A 14,623-nucleotide genomic window follows, 5' to 3' on the forward strand; every position below is an offset into this window, starting at 1 on the left:
TTTCAATCTCAAAAGCTTGTAAATCTGAAATTTTTCTTTGTGACAACATTAAGTGCAAGGTTTGTGGGAAGTGCAGGGCGTGATCGTGTTCCAAAACTAGTTCGGTCACTTTATAATTTTCCTTCTTTTGGTCCATTGCAAGACCCCATGCGGTCTTGACAGACGGTTCTTGTATCAGCTTGAGGACACTTTGATGATCCCTTTAGTCTTTTCCTCGATGATCCTCATTTCCATAAACATATCTACATGATGTAACCTTGCCATCGACGTTTCTTCTATTCGTATATCTTTTTCTGACCTCAAAACCCTTGTGACCTCCATAGCTAAGCAAAAACATCCAAACCTCATCTAAAATTCCGAATTCCATACCAACATGAGGTATCAAACTAGGCACCAAGTTCTCTCTGTAAAAAAAAAATGCCACCAAGTATAAGATTATTGCATACATATGCTGGCCGAAAAATTGAATACACATGCTACGATCACCAATTACATATTACCATACATATTCATAGAGAACAAATATGAAGTTGTATTCACACCTATCTACTTCCATCTCAGCACTATTGTTTTTACATCAATTGAGTATTAGATAGCGCCAAGTTGAAGAATAAAATTTCTCACTAAACATTGAACATTTAGTGTGCCATTTTTCATTGAACCTGATAGGTGCTATCTAAACAGAAAATATGAACGCTGAATATTGATCCTTTTTTCGATGAAAACTGAATAGACAATGTAATGGATGATTATTTCCACTGAACATAGATTTCAATGTTGTCCAGAATGTGATGAAAGAGAACTAAAACATATATCGAAAGAAATTGTACTCCAGAACTCTTTGCACCAAACTAGAGTTGCATCAAAAGAAATGGATCACCGACCAAGGCGCAAATTCAGAAAGAATACACCTATCTCCTTCCATCCCAGGAGTGTAGAATTTGTGTTAATGGTAGACCTATATCTTCAATTAGTTGCTTCTTCTATGGGATAAGAGGGAAGCTTGATAAATTCCAAGGCAACTTGATAAGGGAACAAGGGGGAGCTTGATCAGTTCCAAAGAACCATCGATGAGGGAAATGGGGGAAGAGAGGTAGAGGAGATTTACGCACATGAGCAGAGCAGAGCAGAGTGCAGAGCAGCTCATCGACTTCTCAGTCCAGAGAATGCCTCCTCGCGCCAAAATAGGACGGCCAATTTTTCCCTCCATCTGAGGGTCTCGCGTTCGGAACTCACCTTTTTCCCTCCACTCGAACGTAGAACGGTCAGGGCCACATGGCGCATAGCACTAGCGTAAGAGGATTACGACCGTTGGATTGTTGTTTAACTATGTTGGTGTGATGAACTGCTCTTTGATATGAATCGCCCGACATGAGAGGATCTGTTGCCACCTACCCTACCATCACCACCCACCTTCCACATGTGCACACGCGCCCTCCCCCCTCCAACTCAAGGTTTTTAGATCTAGATTCTAGAGAGGATTTTATGCTAAGTAGGATCAAATCAAAGGATCAGATCGTAGAATCACGATCCTACGAGATTATTATTTTTAGAGTTTAATTTATTTTTATATTAGAAATACATTTAATAAGCTTAAAACATCATTAACAATAGGTTCTAAAGACAAACTGCGGAGTTTCACTAAGAATATAACACAATTACACACATATTAAAATGGTTTTAAATTCAAATTTTGTATACACAGATTTATGCGGAGTTTTACAATGTATGACTTATACAGATGTAAGAAGAAGCTCGACTGACTATTATAAAGCTTGGCTAGGTAACACATAGTATTATATGATTATATGATTGTACAACCTTATAAAATTATATATAATTTTTATTTAAAATTATGATTCTATAAAATTAGGATATATAGTAGGATTCGGATGTTTCGGCTTCGTAGGATCTAGGATCGGGATCGGGATCATGAAAACCTTGCCTCCATCTCCACCGCTGTATATCCCCGCGGCCTCTCTTCCCTCACCTCCACACCTCTGGATCCTCCACAGCCGCCATGGATCCCGTTGCGTCGTGGGGCCTGACCCCTCTGGAAGCCGCGGACCCCGTCGTCCACGACCTCCTGGAGCGCGCTAGCGGCGCGGCATCGAGCTCATCGCCTCCGAGAACTTCACCTCCTTCGCCGTCATGGAGGCGCTGGGCTCCCCGCTCACTAACAAGTACTCCGAGGGCATGCCGGGCGCCCGCTACCACGGCGGCAACTACGTCATCGACGAGATCGAGAACCTCTGCCGGTCCCGCGCTGGCAGCCTTCCACCTCGACCCCGCCTCCTGGGGCGTCAACGTGCAGCCATACTCGGGCTCCCCCGCCAACTTCGCCGCCTACACCGCGCTCCTCAACCCGCACGACAGGATCATGGGGCTCGACCTCCCCTCCGGCGGCCACCTCACGCACGGGTACTACACGGCAGGAGGGAAGAAGATATCCGCTACCTCGATCTACTTCGAGAGCCTGCCGTACAAGGTCAGCGCCACCACCGGTGCATCGACTACGAGAAGCTCGAGGAGAAGGCCATGGACTTCCGCCCCAAGCTCATCATCTGCGGAGGCAGCGCGTACCCGAGGGACTGGGACTACGCCAGGCTCAGGGCCGTCGCCGACAAGGTCGGGGCCCTGCTGCTCTGCGACATGGCGCACATCAGCGGGCTCGTAGCTGCGCAGGTATAACTCGTAAAGATTGCTATTGCTATTTCGTGCTGTGCATTCCCATTTTTACATCATCTGAAGGTTGGGTTCTGCGATCTAGATGGTGCTGTTATTGGATTGATTGAAATGGCTATGGATCTGGGTATGTGGTTGTTTGGATTCTATCAGCAACCTAGGTGATGAATTGTTTGGGTTGCTGGTTGAAATGTTGGATTATTTAATCGTATGTACAAGATCTGAGTGTTTTGCACTTTTACTGATTTAGTTTTTTTTTGGGATGGGCTCTTGCTGTCTGTTGCTTTGTCTCGTAACTTGTTTTCTAAATAGCAAGATGGTGTCTTGTGATCGCGGAAACTGAAATTCGCCTGCTTTAGTTTGTTCAAATATTTTATCTTCCCTTGATGGCGATAGATCTGAATATTCCATCTATTTTTATTGTTTTCTAATATTTTCAATCCTGCTGCATATGTCTTCAGCCACCATTGGAGTTTTGATCCGTTCTCTTTATTCACACTACTTCATGCAGTTTTTGTCCTTCACATTAAAAAATTGATGGCGAAACTTCTATTTTAAGCCCAGAAAAATTGCTGCCAACGTCAATTGATTTGTTGATTTTCTAGTATTATAGTGGATAGCGTGCTTATCAATACATAAAATTCGACCAACCTAGGAGGAACTATGTGACATTATAAATAAAAAGAAATAGACATCCAAATTCGCGTCGAAGAGGACTCGAACTGAGCTAGGCTCAGTTCCTTGCTTATCAATACATCATGCATAGGTTCTAATGAATGACAAAATGTCCAATGGTACTTCAGGATTGCAAATGTATAATTTGTTTGAAATTATGTAGTAAGACTTAGATGATTACAAGGTTTGAAAAGAACAATCTTTTAGGAGAACAATCAGTAAAATTGTGAACTTTGGGACTGAATGTAACAAGCCTGTGATAATGTAGGGAAAGAGGTGTGAGAGTTACTTGAGAACAAATTTGGACAAATAAGGGCAAGCAACCAATGTGTTCATACACCAGCGTTATAACTGGAACTTGTTCTATTTTAAGCAGTTAGTGGGTGTGCATTTGGAACACACATCATTCCAAGAGAGAGAAACAACCGAGGACTCTTTAAATAGATTCTACTCTTCGACAACATATATTAGAGATATCTACTACATAGTTGTGCATGTGATGTTTAAATTTGGCTAATGTACTATTTGAATGTGGGTGATGTTACTCTAGATGTGCCATGCATTGATGAAACTGTGCTTGATTCTTACTCCATCTTATACACTTTAGTACTTTGTTCTGAGTTTAGAATTGTTTATAGGTTAATCTATTGTACAACACATGTTGACTTGTTGTATGGGGCATGCCTGTCGTAGATGATATAGATGCAATGTAACATTGAACACCATGTATGTTCCACCTGCCTTCTAAGATTTAGGATGTGTGCATAATCCTCCTGTTTGGTTCTTGTTAGAATGTTATTTTTCTATGTGCACATTAGTACTATTCATTTTCTCTATTTTTTGTAATGTCCAGAAATGGACAAACATGTAATGCTTCCATTAAGTATACATATAAGGAAACCCATAAATATATCATAAAACAGTGGGTAACACAACCAGGAAAGTGGTAAAATCTCCAGCAAAGTATCATATTATTTGGCTAATCCTTTAAGATTGTCTTCTTTGGGCGTCACAAATTGGTGATTAAGAAAATGTTTAAGTAGTACAATAGTCTGTTTAAAAAGCGCTCACTGTTTCTGTTCCTCCTTTTCAGGAAGCTGCAAATCCTTTTGAATACTGTGATGTGGTTACCACTACCACACACAAGTCTCTCCGAGGGCCAAGGGCTGGCATGATCTTCTACAGGAAAGGCCCTAAGCCTCCCAAGAAGGGCCAGCCTGAGGGTGCTGTCTATGACTATGAAGACAAGATCAACTTTACGGTGTTTCCATCACTCCAGGGTGGCCCTCACAACCACCAGATTGCTGCACTTGCCGTTGCGCTGCAGCAAACTTTGACACCTGGCTTCAAGGCCTATGCAAAGCAAGTGAAGACCAATGCTGTTGCCATTGGAAACTATCTCATGAGCAAGGGCTACAGGATGGTGACTGATGGAACTGAGAACCACCTTGTACTCTGGGATCTCCGCCCTCTTGGTTTGACTGGTATGTAAATTAGCAATCTAATTGGACTTTATTTTCTTAAGGACATATTATAAGTTGTTCTAATGTTGGCTTATGTTTGCAGGAAACAAGGTCGAAAAGCTCTGTGACCTTTGCCACATCACACTGAACAAGAATACTGTCTTTGGTGACAGCAGTGCATTGGCTCCGGGTGGTGTCCGCATTAGTCAGTATCATTTAATTTGTTCATTACTTCTGCTGGTGATGCAAGCCTCAATAAATTATTACAATATTTTTATTTACAATGCACTTTGAAAGTTACGGCTTGTCTAGGATTTTTTTTTTGGATTTAGTTCAAAACTGAATTAATTCCTTTTTTATGGGAACTGAATTAATTCTTTTTTTATGGGAACTGATTTAATTCTTAAGTATTTTAGTCCCAGTCCCCCATATCCAAACAGGTCCATTCTGTAGCCTTTTTTCCATCTGTGAACAAAATGACTTCAGAAAGTGGTGAACTTTCAATGTTTTCTGACATTTGTTTGAGACATTCACATATCCGCTTATGCCAAGTGGCATCTTTTAATTAAATTCTACATTGCAAGTGTCTAGTGTTGGACCGTGGCCCTTGACCACTGGTGAGGTCCAACATCCATATTGAGTGTTTGTTCCTTGTACTTTTTTTAGTCCTTTCGGGTTCTGTGTGAAGGGTGACTATACTCTGAAGCACCATAGGATCTCTTTCTTTTATTAATTTTGTTCCATTTCACTTGGCTATTTTTTTCACATTTTCCAACACAGAAATAGTGTAGTTCTTGCAAATGTTAATGATTTAGTAGTGAAGATCCAAACCTAGCCTTGTTGGTGTCATAAACTCCATGGCCTACATGGGTGATGAATGACTTGTGTTTGGACCTTCAAGTCCAGGATCATCCTTGAGCTAATGCTTTACCCTGAAAGTGCATGTTAGCACAGCTAAGAACTCTACAGGATAAGTGTCATACAATAAAAGTACTGCACCCCAAGCTTCACTGTAGAACATTTGTTCGTACCTGACGCTATCTAGCGTTACTGATATCTTTTGGTGATCGTTGGATGGAAATTCGTTCAGTTATATCACTGTTCTTTGTTGTACAAGTGTTAAAGCAATGTTTCTTATGCATTCTTGGTATGGTTTTCAGGTGCCCCCGCGATGACCTCAAGGGGCCTGGTCGAGAAGGACTTTGAGCAGATCGGCGAGTTCCTCCACCAGGCGGTGACCATCTGCCTGAACATCCAGGAGGAGTACGGCAAGCTCCTCAAGTACTTCAACAAGGGCCTGGTGAACAACAAGGACATTGAGAACCTCAAGGCCGAGGTCGAGAAGTTCGCCGACTCCTTCGACATGCCCGGGTTCACGCTCGAGAGCATGAAGTACAAGGAGTAGGGCAACACGGTGTGACCTCCTGTACTAATCATCCACCTGCTCCGCCCTTCTGCCAACTGTCTTCTCTGCCGCAGTGCATCATCGCCCTATGCCGCCGCCCTTATGATGATGATGCCTTATGGATTTCGTCTGCCCGTCAGGATGACATATTCATAAAAGCCTCCTACCACTCTGGTCTGGTTCAGGGTTCAAAAAACCGTCGGTAACCGCTCAAAAATCGCGGTTACCGACCTTCCCGGTCCGGTCCGATTTCAAAAACCGCTCGGTAACCGAAATTTGAATTCAAAAAATTTAAAAAAATAAAAAAATTTAAAAAAATTCAAAAAAAATCTTTAAAAAAACTAGACATAATTCTAAGAACTTCTGTGAAATTTTTTTTCAAAAATAATGTCGTTTGCATCATATTCTATAGGGAGAAAGTTTGAAAAAAATAAAAAAAATTGAAGCGCGCGGCTCAATTATTAACTCATGTTAAGGAAAAGTGTAACATGCAAACACATATTTTTCTTGTATAAAATGTATTTTAAGAGAATCTTTAAAATTGATTTCACTTTATTTAGAGTTTTATTAAATTCTCTGTGATTTTTACAAAGTTCACAAGCATAAAGTGAATATGTTAAGAAACATCACTGTAATTAATTTTTTCATGTCTACTATTATTTTTTCTACGTAAATCATAATATAAATAAGCTAATGAAAGTAGTTTTACTAATTTTTAAGGTGTGATGGGTTAGTTATGAATTAATCTAGTCACAACGCATTTACACAATCATGCATGTTACAATAACTAATTCATGAGTTCATATATTTTTAAAAGATATAGGATCATGTAAGAAGACTAACAAAATTAGTTTCATGATTTTTGGATTAGCAAAGAGTAAACTATGCATTTACCTTGGTTTAACAAATAAAATTTCTCACAGAAAATTTTGAACTTTTTTATGAGTATAAATACTTTTATCATGTAGATCATGTTACAAGGAAGCCAACAAAATTTGTTTCACTTGATTTGAAGTTCGGATGAATTAGTTATTGATTTTACAAGATTGAACCCTTTTTTAGGTTTTTTGTTGAACTGCGCTGAAATTCGATAAAACCGCTCGATAAATCGAGAAAACCGAGCGGTTACCGACCCAAACCGCTCGGTAACCGACCGAATCAAAAATGCGAGAAAATCGCTCGGTAACCGACCCAAACCGCTCGGTTACCGAGAGGGCAAAAACATGATTTTTTCGCAAAAATTTAAAATTTGCCGAATGAATTTTCTCCGATTTTTTTTGAATTTTTGACCGGTAAACGCGGTTATCGCGCATTTTCGGTTACCGCCGGAGCTCGGTAACCGAGCTCCGGTCGGTAAATGAAACCTTGGTCTGGTTTGGTGGTCATCCAAGTTCCGTCAATTTGATTTTCTTCTAGGAACCGTTCGCTTGCAATCATATGGGAATGTCAATCAAGTGCTTGCCAATTATAGTCCTTTGGTTTCTACCCTTATCGTTCTGCCGTTACTGGCAGTGGGGATCTTGGCGGGGACGCTGAAATCCATTGCGTGTCCAATGCCTTTTGTTCTTCTGATCTGTTATTTTGGCACAAGTTTTTTGTTTGTAAAAAAGGAACAATTTGAAAAGGTCCGCGTACAACCTCCAAACAAATGATTTAGGAAATAGAAATTTGAACCATTGTGCATATAGAAAAATATAAATAAAGAAAAAAAAGAGTCCTATGCCATGATTTTCAAATCTTCTCTGCTCAGTAGCCGAAGTTTTTCGATGGGAATAATTAATTCGGGCGTTTTGTAAAAAAATAAAAGGGTGGAATGTGGAGCTAATATGGCACTTAGCTAAAGAATGAATGATTTGATTACTCAATATTTGATTCTTCTTTCACTTTTGATTATCGTTCCTTGTATGTGAATGAATTATACTATTTCAGATGTAGTTTTGGAAAATCGACCGGCCCATAATTTGCCAAAAAACCATTATCAATGAGTGTCACAAGAATTGTGACGTACTCAGACGGGCGTGACTGAAGTGTCACGAAGTGAATATTTCACGCTCTGCTTCTGTTGCTGATGAGTATTAATTAGCTTTGATGAACTGTACCACCCTACCTCTGGGTACGTACGTATGTACATGGCACGTTCGGCGTGTCGTACGTAGCGTCTATGCAACATTTTTTTTTTGCATAGATTTGACTCTAGCTTGTAACAATATTTTTAGCGAAATTTTTCACCACCTTCAGGAAATACCATGATGCAATAGTCCTTGGCCCGTTTACGACTTAACGATAAATCCCAAGATTCCCAAGCATTTTTCTTACTACTTGCGTACGATGAAATTACTAGAGATGGTTCATAAATAATTCAGCAAAGTTATTCGCAAATGGTTGTAACCTGAAATATTTCCCGTCTCAATATGTGGCTAACCGGTGTAGATGTAAATTTCAAGCAGCTGATTTACCTGGCTTGTACATTGAAACCACTAAATTGTGCCCACAACCACAAGGTAATATAGTAAAACTGACCATTGTCGGCATGCACAAGAATATCTACAGTCACATAGTTGACCAAATTTTGTAGAACCTGCAGACAACAGTCAATTTCTTGTCAGGGACCCAACTGGGTGTGCTCTCTGGCCGTTTGCGAAAAAAAGGAAAACCGTGCAGTGTGTCGGTGCATCCATGTGGAATGAAGTCTGAGCTCTGAATGAAGAAGCAAATGGATAGCTGCATACATCACATCATTTTCAGGTCCAGGACTCCAGCATACTGAAAGGCACGGAGCTGACGTTTCCTGCCGTTGTTCATTCAGTATAACACATTGGGAAAATGAAGTTACGCTTTCTCCTCACTAAAATGTCCAATTTTTCTACCAATATATAGGATCTTCTGAACTTTATTTTTAGATAATGAGGACGTTATGAACTTATTGTTGCAATTTCCGGAAACTTCTCATCTCTATGAGAAAAATGAACATTATGACTATAGTTGCATATTCTCAAAAATTCTGGAACTGTGGCATCGCCATTTCCCTATTTGATATTGCCCTGGTGTTCTTTGTCTTAGTTTGTTGGAGATTTACTCCTGCGATCAGATTCTTGAGTAACCTAAAAGAGGTGAACGAAATGGCAAAAAGAAAAAAAAAAAGAGTCTTTAAAAATGGCAAGAAGAAAAAAAAACATAAGAAAGCAGCTGAGTAGTTTTTTTTTCTCAGATAATCTATAGCATTGTTCATCAACATCTTACAGTGCCAACAGCACCACACACACATCCCAATCCAGAGGATACTTGATGAAACTGCCACGAGCCCCTCCATGCAGCTCCCAATCCAAGCTCACATACATACACACACGCATGCACCTCCACACCAGAAGCAAAAGAGTAGTGAGGTGAAAAACATGAAGCTTATCCATTAATCCTTCCTTACAACACTTACTAATATTCCAGCGAAGGAGGAAAGACCAAGAAAAGAGAAAAGGAAAAAAAATAAGATAATAGAGAAAGATTACACTTGAAGAAGCCATACATTGCACGTAGCCCCTTCCATTCCAAGAATCTAGGGATCTGCCGCATCCCTGCACATGGTGATGCTCTCGCACCCCCTGTTGTAGGGGTTGGCGGTGGTCGTGATCCTGCAGTTGTAGTACGGCACCCCGGGCCTCGAGCACGGCACGACGTCGCCCCTCAGGGCGTCGTAGCTGATGTACCTCCTGCCGGTGGTCGCCTCCCAGAGCTGCCTCCGGTGAGCCTCTGAGTCCATCTCCATCTCCATCTCCATCTCCATGCCCTGGCTGATGCAGTGGCCTCCTCTCCCCTGGAGGAGCAGCAGCAGCAGGAGCGATGCCGCTGCCCATGCCCTTGAGAGCAAGATCAGTTTGCCCTCTTCCATTGTGGGAGAGAGTGAGATTGGGACCGCTTCTTCCTCTTCCAGCCCTCTCCTATGTTCAGTGTGTCATAGAGTTTCTTGCTTTCTCTCTTTCTGCACTGGATCTTTGCTGTTCTCTTGATGGAGGGCTTCTGTTGTCCCGTGAGTGAGGTAGTGGAGGAGTTGGCCTTAAATGCAGTGCGGGACAGCCAGTTGTGTACTGCCTTTTCCTGTGGCCGTGGGGCCAGAGCAGTGACTGCAATGGAGGGAGGAAAAATCAAAAGGGGAGAGGATGAGGTTTACTAGTTACTGACCTCACATTTACCATGGGAGAAGGATTTCATCTTACAAAATGTTTGGGTCCACAATTTCTTTGAGAATTCAGACAAAGTGTTCTGCCTCATGTAAGATTATTCTTGCTAAATTTCACCAAGATCATCAGATTACATTTTGTTTGCTGCAACTTTAAATCCACAGTAGTTTTGGACATCTGACTTTTGACAACTGATGGGTCTGAATTTGGCTGGCCCCATTCTTTCAGGTGTTGCCTGCTTGACTGGTTATCATGTGTCATCATGCTGCTAGTTAGTCATGTGAAATTATGTTAGGTGTCCTCAAAGTTACAGACAGGTTGATGCTTTTGAGTTCTAAACCAGGATGATTTGAAGTGATGAAAATTACATCGAAATGAGTCTCATAACGCGTGCCAAAAATTCTGAAAGTAGCAACAGTTTGGATTGGATTTGTCAATGCAGTAGCACTACAAAACTCCTACAGAAACAAACATGTCTCACGAGTGACATACACCCAAGCACCTCCAAATCAATCTTGAGATCAAGGTGTACATGTACATGTACATAACAGCTAGTTCATCATATGTACAAGGCTTCAGGAAAGTCTTCTGCAATTGGAGGAACTTTCTGCAGCAAAAGACTAGTGAGGTGCCAAAAATTCTTCTTTCAGCTGGATTCATATCTACAAGGCTGTAAGAACTTTCTGCAGCACTGTCCTCAGCTATCCGACAGCTTATAAATCTCGTCCACATAATCTTCCACATCCCAAAGGAAGGAACCGAATGCAATGGCTTCAAGCAACAATCTTTTTAGGGTTGAAGGATCAAGTATAACCGCTTCATTGTTCTCTTGGGGAAGTACCATGTTCTCTCCGATAAGTGCCCAGCTGTGCTTCTCGATGAGATTAGAAGCTTCGCAAGAGCGCAGCTTCGCACAGAGCTGCAAGGTCTTTGGATCAAAGCCCATCATGTAACCCTTCAAGTCATGCAGGTTGACAACGGAGCTTGGTTTCCAGGAAGATGATGTTTCCCCAGAACCTCCAACGGCCTCTTCCTGTTCTTGTTTCTGGGGACTAGTAAATTGAGCATTCAGAAACTGAATTGGAGGTAAAATTTCTTCAGAATGAGTGAGAGTCAGCTGCAAACGATGCCTGATGCTGACAGATTTCAGAAAGTACCCATACATTATTGAAGCGGAATATATCCGACCAAATTGCAGTCTTTTAATACGAAGTGTCGAGCGATTGATCTTGGGACCATTTCTGTGCACCCATCTGATAATGCTGGTCAAGTGTTCCCTAATTAGTTCTAGCACCTCAGGTCCGTGAATGGATTCAAGATCTGTCTCCCTTGGTGGCCATAGTTGTAATCTTCTGTTGCTGATGAGTTTCGATAGATTTGGAACCATTGGAACTTCAATCTTGAAAAACTTATAAACAATCAGCATATACATGATGTCCTCAATAGCAGGCTGACACTCTTGCTCCTTCATTTCAGCAATCCTCCTAGTTGCAAGGGTCCCCAACAAATTAGTTAATTATCCAGACCAAATTACAATACCAAAAGTCAAAAGAACAAGCAATCTATTAAGTACACTCAGAAATATTTTCAGGGTTTGGTACTGTTTGCCATATCAGGGTATCTTCTTGATATGATCCATAATGAATACTGCGAGCTAGATTCCGTGAACTCTTAACGATAGCTCTTGAAGAAACATATAACACATGTAACATCACCTAGAACCCCTCTAACCATATATGAGTTCACACCCTGTTATTATCTTATTTGATCTACTATTTTAGATACATAATGGTCTACAATTTTATATCTTATTCACACAACAAAGAACAAGGCAACAGGTTGTCAGTTTGATCCTGTTTCCTCTCGTCACTAAACTTCCAGTAACACAATCTTGATCTGAATCTGAGTCTTCGTTGCAACATGCAGAACCAAAATGGTGTATCCTAGTGTTGCTTCAACCTCTATTTTATGCATTTACTTAATAAGTCAGAGTAGTTGCTAATGGTGCCATACTATTCCTCAAAGGACAAGTAGCTTACAGACCGAGGATTTATTTAATAACTATTATGTTGTTCTTCATAATTAAATAAGTGATACAAGCTAAAATTGCCGATTCAAATGAATGGTGTTTACAAGTTCACAAAAGAGCATCATGGTTTGTGCTCAAAATTACTGTTTGACTACATGTTTCCTGCATGTAAACCAGAGAGTAATTACCAACCTGTGAAGGCAGTCCCCTTTAGAACCAATACTGTGTTCCCAGCGATTCAAGGTGTCTTCTCTTTGATTAGACAGTTCTTGCAGTTGCTTTGCTGCAGCAACTAGAAAAATATGTGGCTGGCTCTTCAACAAACCACACAAGAAACTCCCTTCCCATGTTTGGGGCTCAAGTGGTGCATCCACACTTTCAAATTCAGAACCATCAGGTTTTGCACCAGCTGCTGTAGTCCATAACTTCTTAGTTGCGCATTTCGATTTCCAATTCAAAATATTCCCCTGCATTTTGAAGTAGACAAGGAAGCATTTGATGATACTACTTGCAGAGTTGCATATTCCGAATTCAACGACTCAATCCAAACTATTGAAGAAGAGATAACACCGTTTAAACTTCATACTAGTATGTCTGCTTTACGGTAAGACCAAATTTCTTTTCTGATTTCAATTATCAACTATACAATGGCATGTTATTGGAGTTACAATTTCCCGAAATTCTATTTAGCATACATGCTATATTAGTTGTCAGAACAACTAGATCAGTCATGATTATACTTTAGTTGAAACAATTGTTTTTTTTTGTTGCATAGTTCAGGTGAAAAATTTCTATTCTGTTTCAAGTGGCTTACTTCAGTAGGAAAAATGTCATTTAGGCAATACCAGAATATAGGCTTATTTGGGAAAAGGATGTAAATAGGCATTGGACGTCTGACCATAGGATGCTTGTTGCCTCATATCAACCATTCAACTTAATTTCCTAACTGCAGAGCATATATAGATATATAATCGAACATGAAATTTTTCCCAAGTAAATCGTCAAGTCTATCAACCAATTGTCTTTCCAAAATGAAGTGGAGTAATTGCAATTTGCAAGATAAACTCTACGCACACCTTAATTCAAGTAATCGCGAGCAATAGACGATGTTTTAAGTTTTTCTCGATACATTTGGAATAAATTCGAGTCGGTTCTGAGCCATTTTTTCTCTACTCTTCTCTCATATGTTAAAAATCTTTAAAATTTAAATAATTTACTTATTTTTAGTATTCATCCTCAACTTCTAATCGTCCCGTATCGTCGCTATGGATATGTAACCCATCTTACAAACAAAAATAAATAAATAAATTAGCACAGAAATTAGGGAATAATCTCTTTTTTAATCTCATCTGAAATCAAACTATGGTATCGCTCGTATTCGTTTAGTAATACTCCCATAGCACATTTATATCTCTATATCTTGAATTTATATTTAATATTTATATATTTTTATAATATACGAGCACTTGCACTTAACTGCAGAGGGCGTCAATTACAACACTGTAACTGCAATGAAGCAGCATGCATTATCGACACTGACACGTACACTCACAATCACTGGAGACGTGTTCGAAGGCGTGCTTGCATGCTCCGCTGATGTCTATTGATGATATCAACAACTCGAGAACAGGGTTAATAAATTCGTTGGTTATCATTGAAATTCGTGATAACCGATCTCATGGTTCCGTTCTAATAATATAAACCGTCGGTTACCGAATTTAAATTAAAATTTTTAAAAAATAGAAAATAAAAAATAGAAACAATCCTAAAAAAAACTAAAAATAATTCTAAGAACTTCCGTGAAAATAATTTTTATAATAATGTCATTTGCATCATATTCGATAGGGAGGAAGTTTGAAAAAAAAAAGAAAAAACTTGAAGCGCGTAGCTCATTTATTAACTCATGTTAAGAAAAAACTTAACATGCAAACACATATTTTTCTTGTGTAGGATGTATCTGAAGAGGATCTTTAAAATTGGTTAAACTTCAATTAAAGTTTTATTAGTTTCTCCATGATTTTTACAAAGTTCAGAACCATAAAGTGAATATGTTAAGAAACATCACCGTAATTAACTTTTTCATGTCTACCATTATTTTTCCTAGATAAAGCATATTATAAGTAAACTAATAAAAGTGGCTTCACAAATTTTGGAGGTGTGATTGGTTAGTTATGAATTAATCTAGTTGCAACAC

The 14,623-nt window shown here is 39.8% G+C and overlaps 2 protein-coding genes and 1 pseudogene across 2 annotated transcripts; 1 reads left to right on the plus strand and 2 right to left on the minus strand.

Moving 5' to 3' along the window:
- Positions 1-1,894: 1,894 nt before the first annotated feature.
- On the plus strand, positions 1,895-7,702 carry LOC133886818 (serine hydroxymethyltransferase 4-like; annotated as a pseudogene).
- A 1,905-nt stretch (positions 7,703-9,607) lies between these two features.
- Positions 9,608-10,402, minus strand: LOC133886185 (rapid alkalinization factor 23-like). Its single transcript, XM_062325922.1, has one exon. It carries the CDS (start codon positions 10,109-10,111, stop codon positions 9,779-9,781), a length of 333 nt encoding a protein of 110 aa, XP_062181906.1. The 5' UTR covers positions 10,112-10,402; the 3' UTR covers positions 9,608-9,778.
- A 191-nt stretch (positions 10,403-10,593) lies between these two features.
- LOC133886184 (UV-B-induced protein At3g17800, chloroplastic-like) lies at positions 10,594-13,492 on the minus strand. The gene is made up of 2 exons (XM_062325921.1): positions 12,622-13,492; positions 10,594-11,884 (listed from the first exon to the last, which is right to left on the minus strand). Exons 1-2 carry the CDS (start codon positions 12,900-12,902, stop codon positions 11,098-11,100), a joined length of 1,068 nt encoding a protein of 355 aa, XP_062181905.1. The 5' UTR covers positions 12,903-13,492; the 3' UTR covers positions 10,594-11,097.
- Positions 13,493-14,623: the final 1,131 nt, after the last annotated feature.

The sequence above is a fragment of the Phragmites australis genome, chromosome 12, assembly GCF_958298935.1.
Source record: "Phragmites australis chromosome 12, lpPhrAust1.1, whole genome shotgun sequence".
NCBI classification, from domain to species: domain Eukaryota; kingdom Viridiplantae; phylum Streptophyta; class Magnoliopsida; order Poales; family Poaceae; genus Phragmites; species Phragmites australis.

Coding starts and splice junctions, on each gene's coding strand:
- LOC133886185 (XM_062325922.1), bottom strand. CDS start 10,111: ATGGAAGAGGGCAAACTGATCTTGCTCTCAAGGGCATGGGCAGCGGCA.
- LOC133886184 (XM_062325921.1), bottom strand. CDS start 12,902: ATGCAGGGGAATATTTTGAATTGGAAATCGAAATGCGCAACTAAGAAG. Junction 11,885..12,621: donor AAAGGGGACTGCCTTCACAG/GTTGGTAATTAC, acceptor CCTTGCAACTAG/GAGGATTGCTGAAATGAAGG.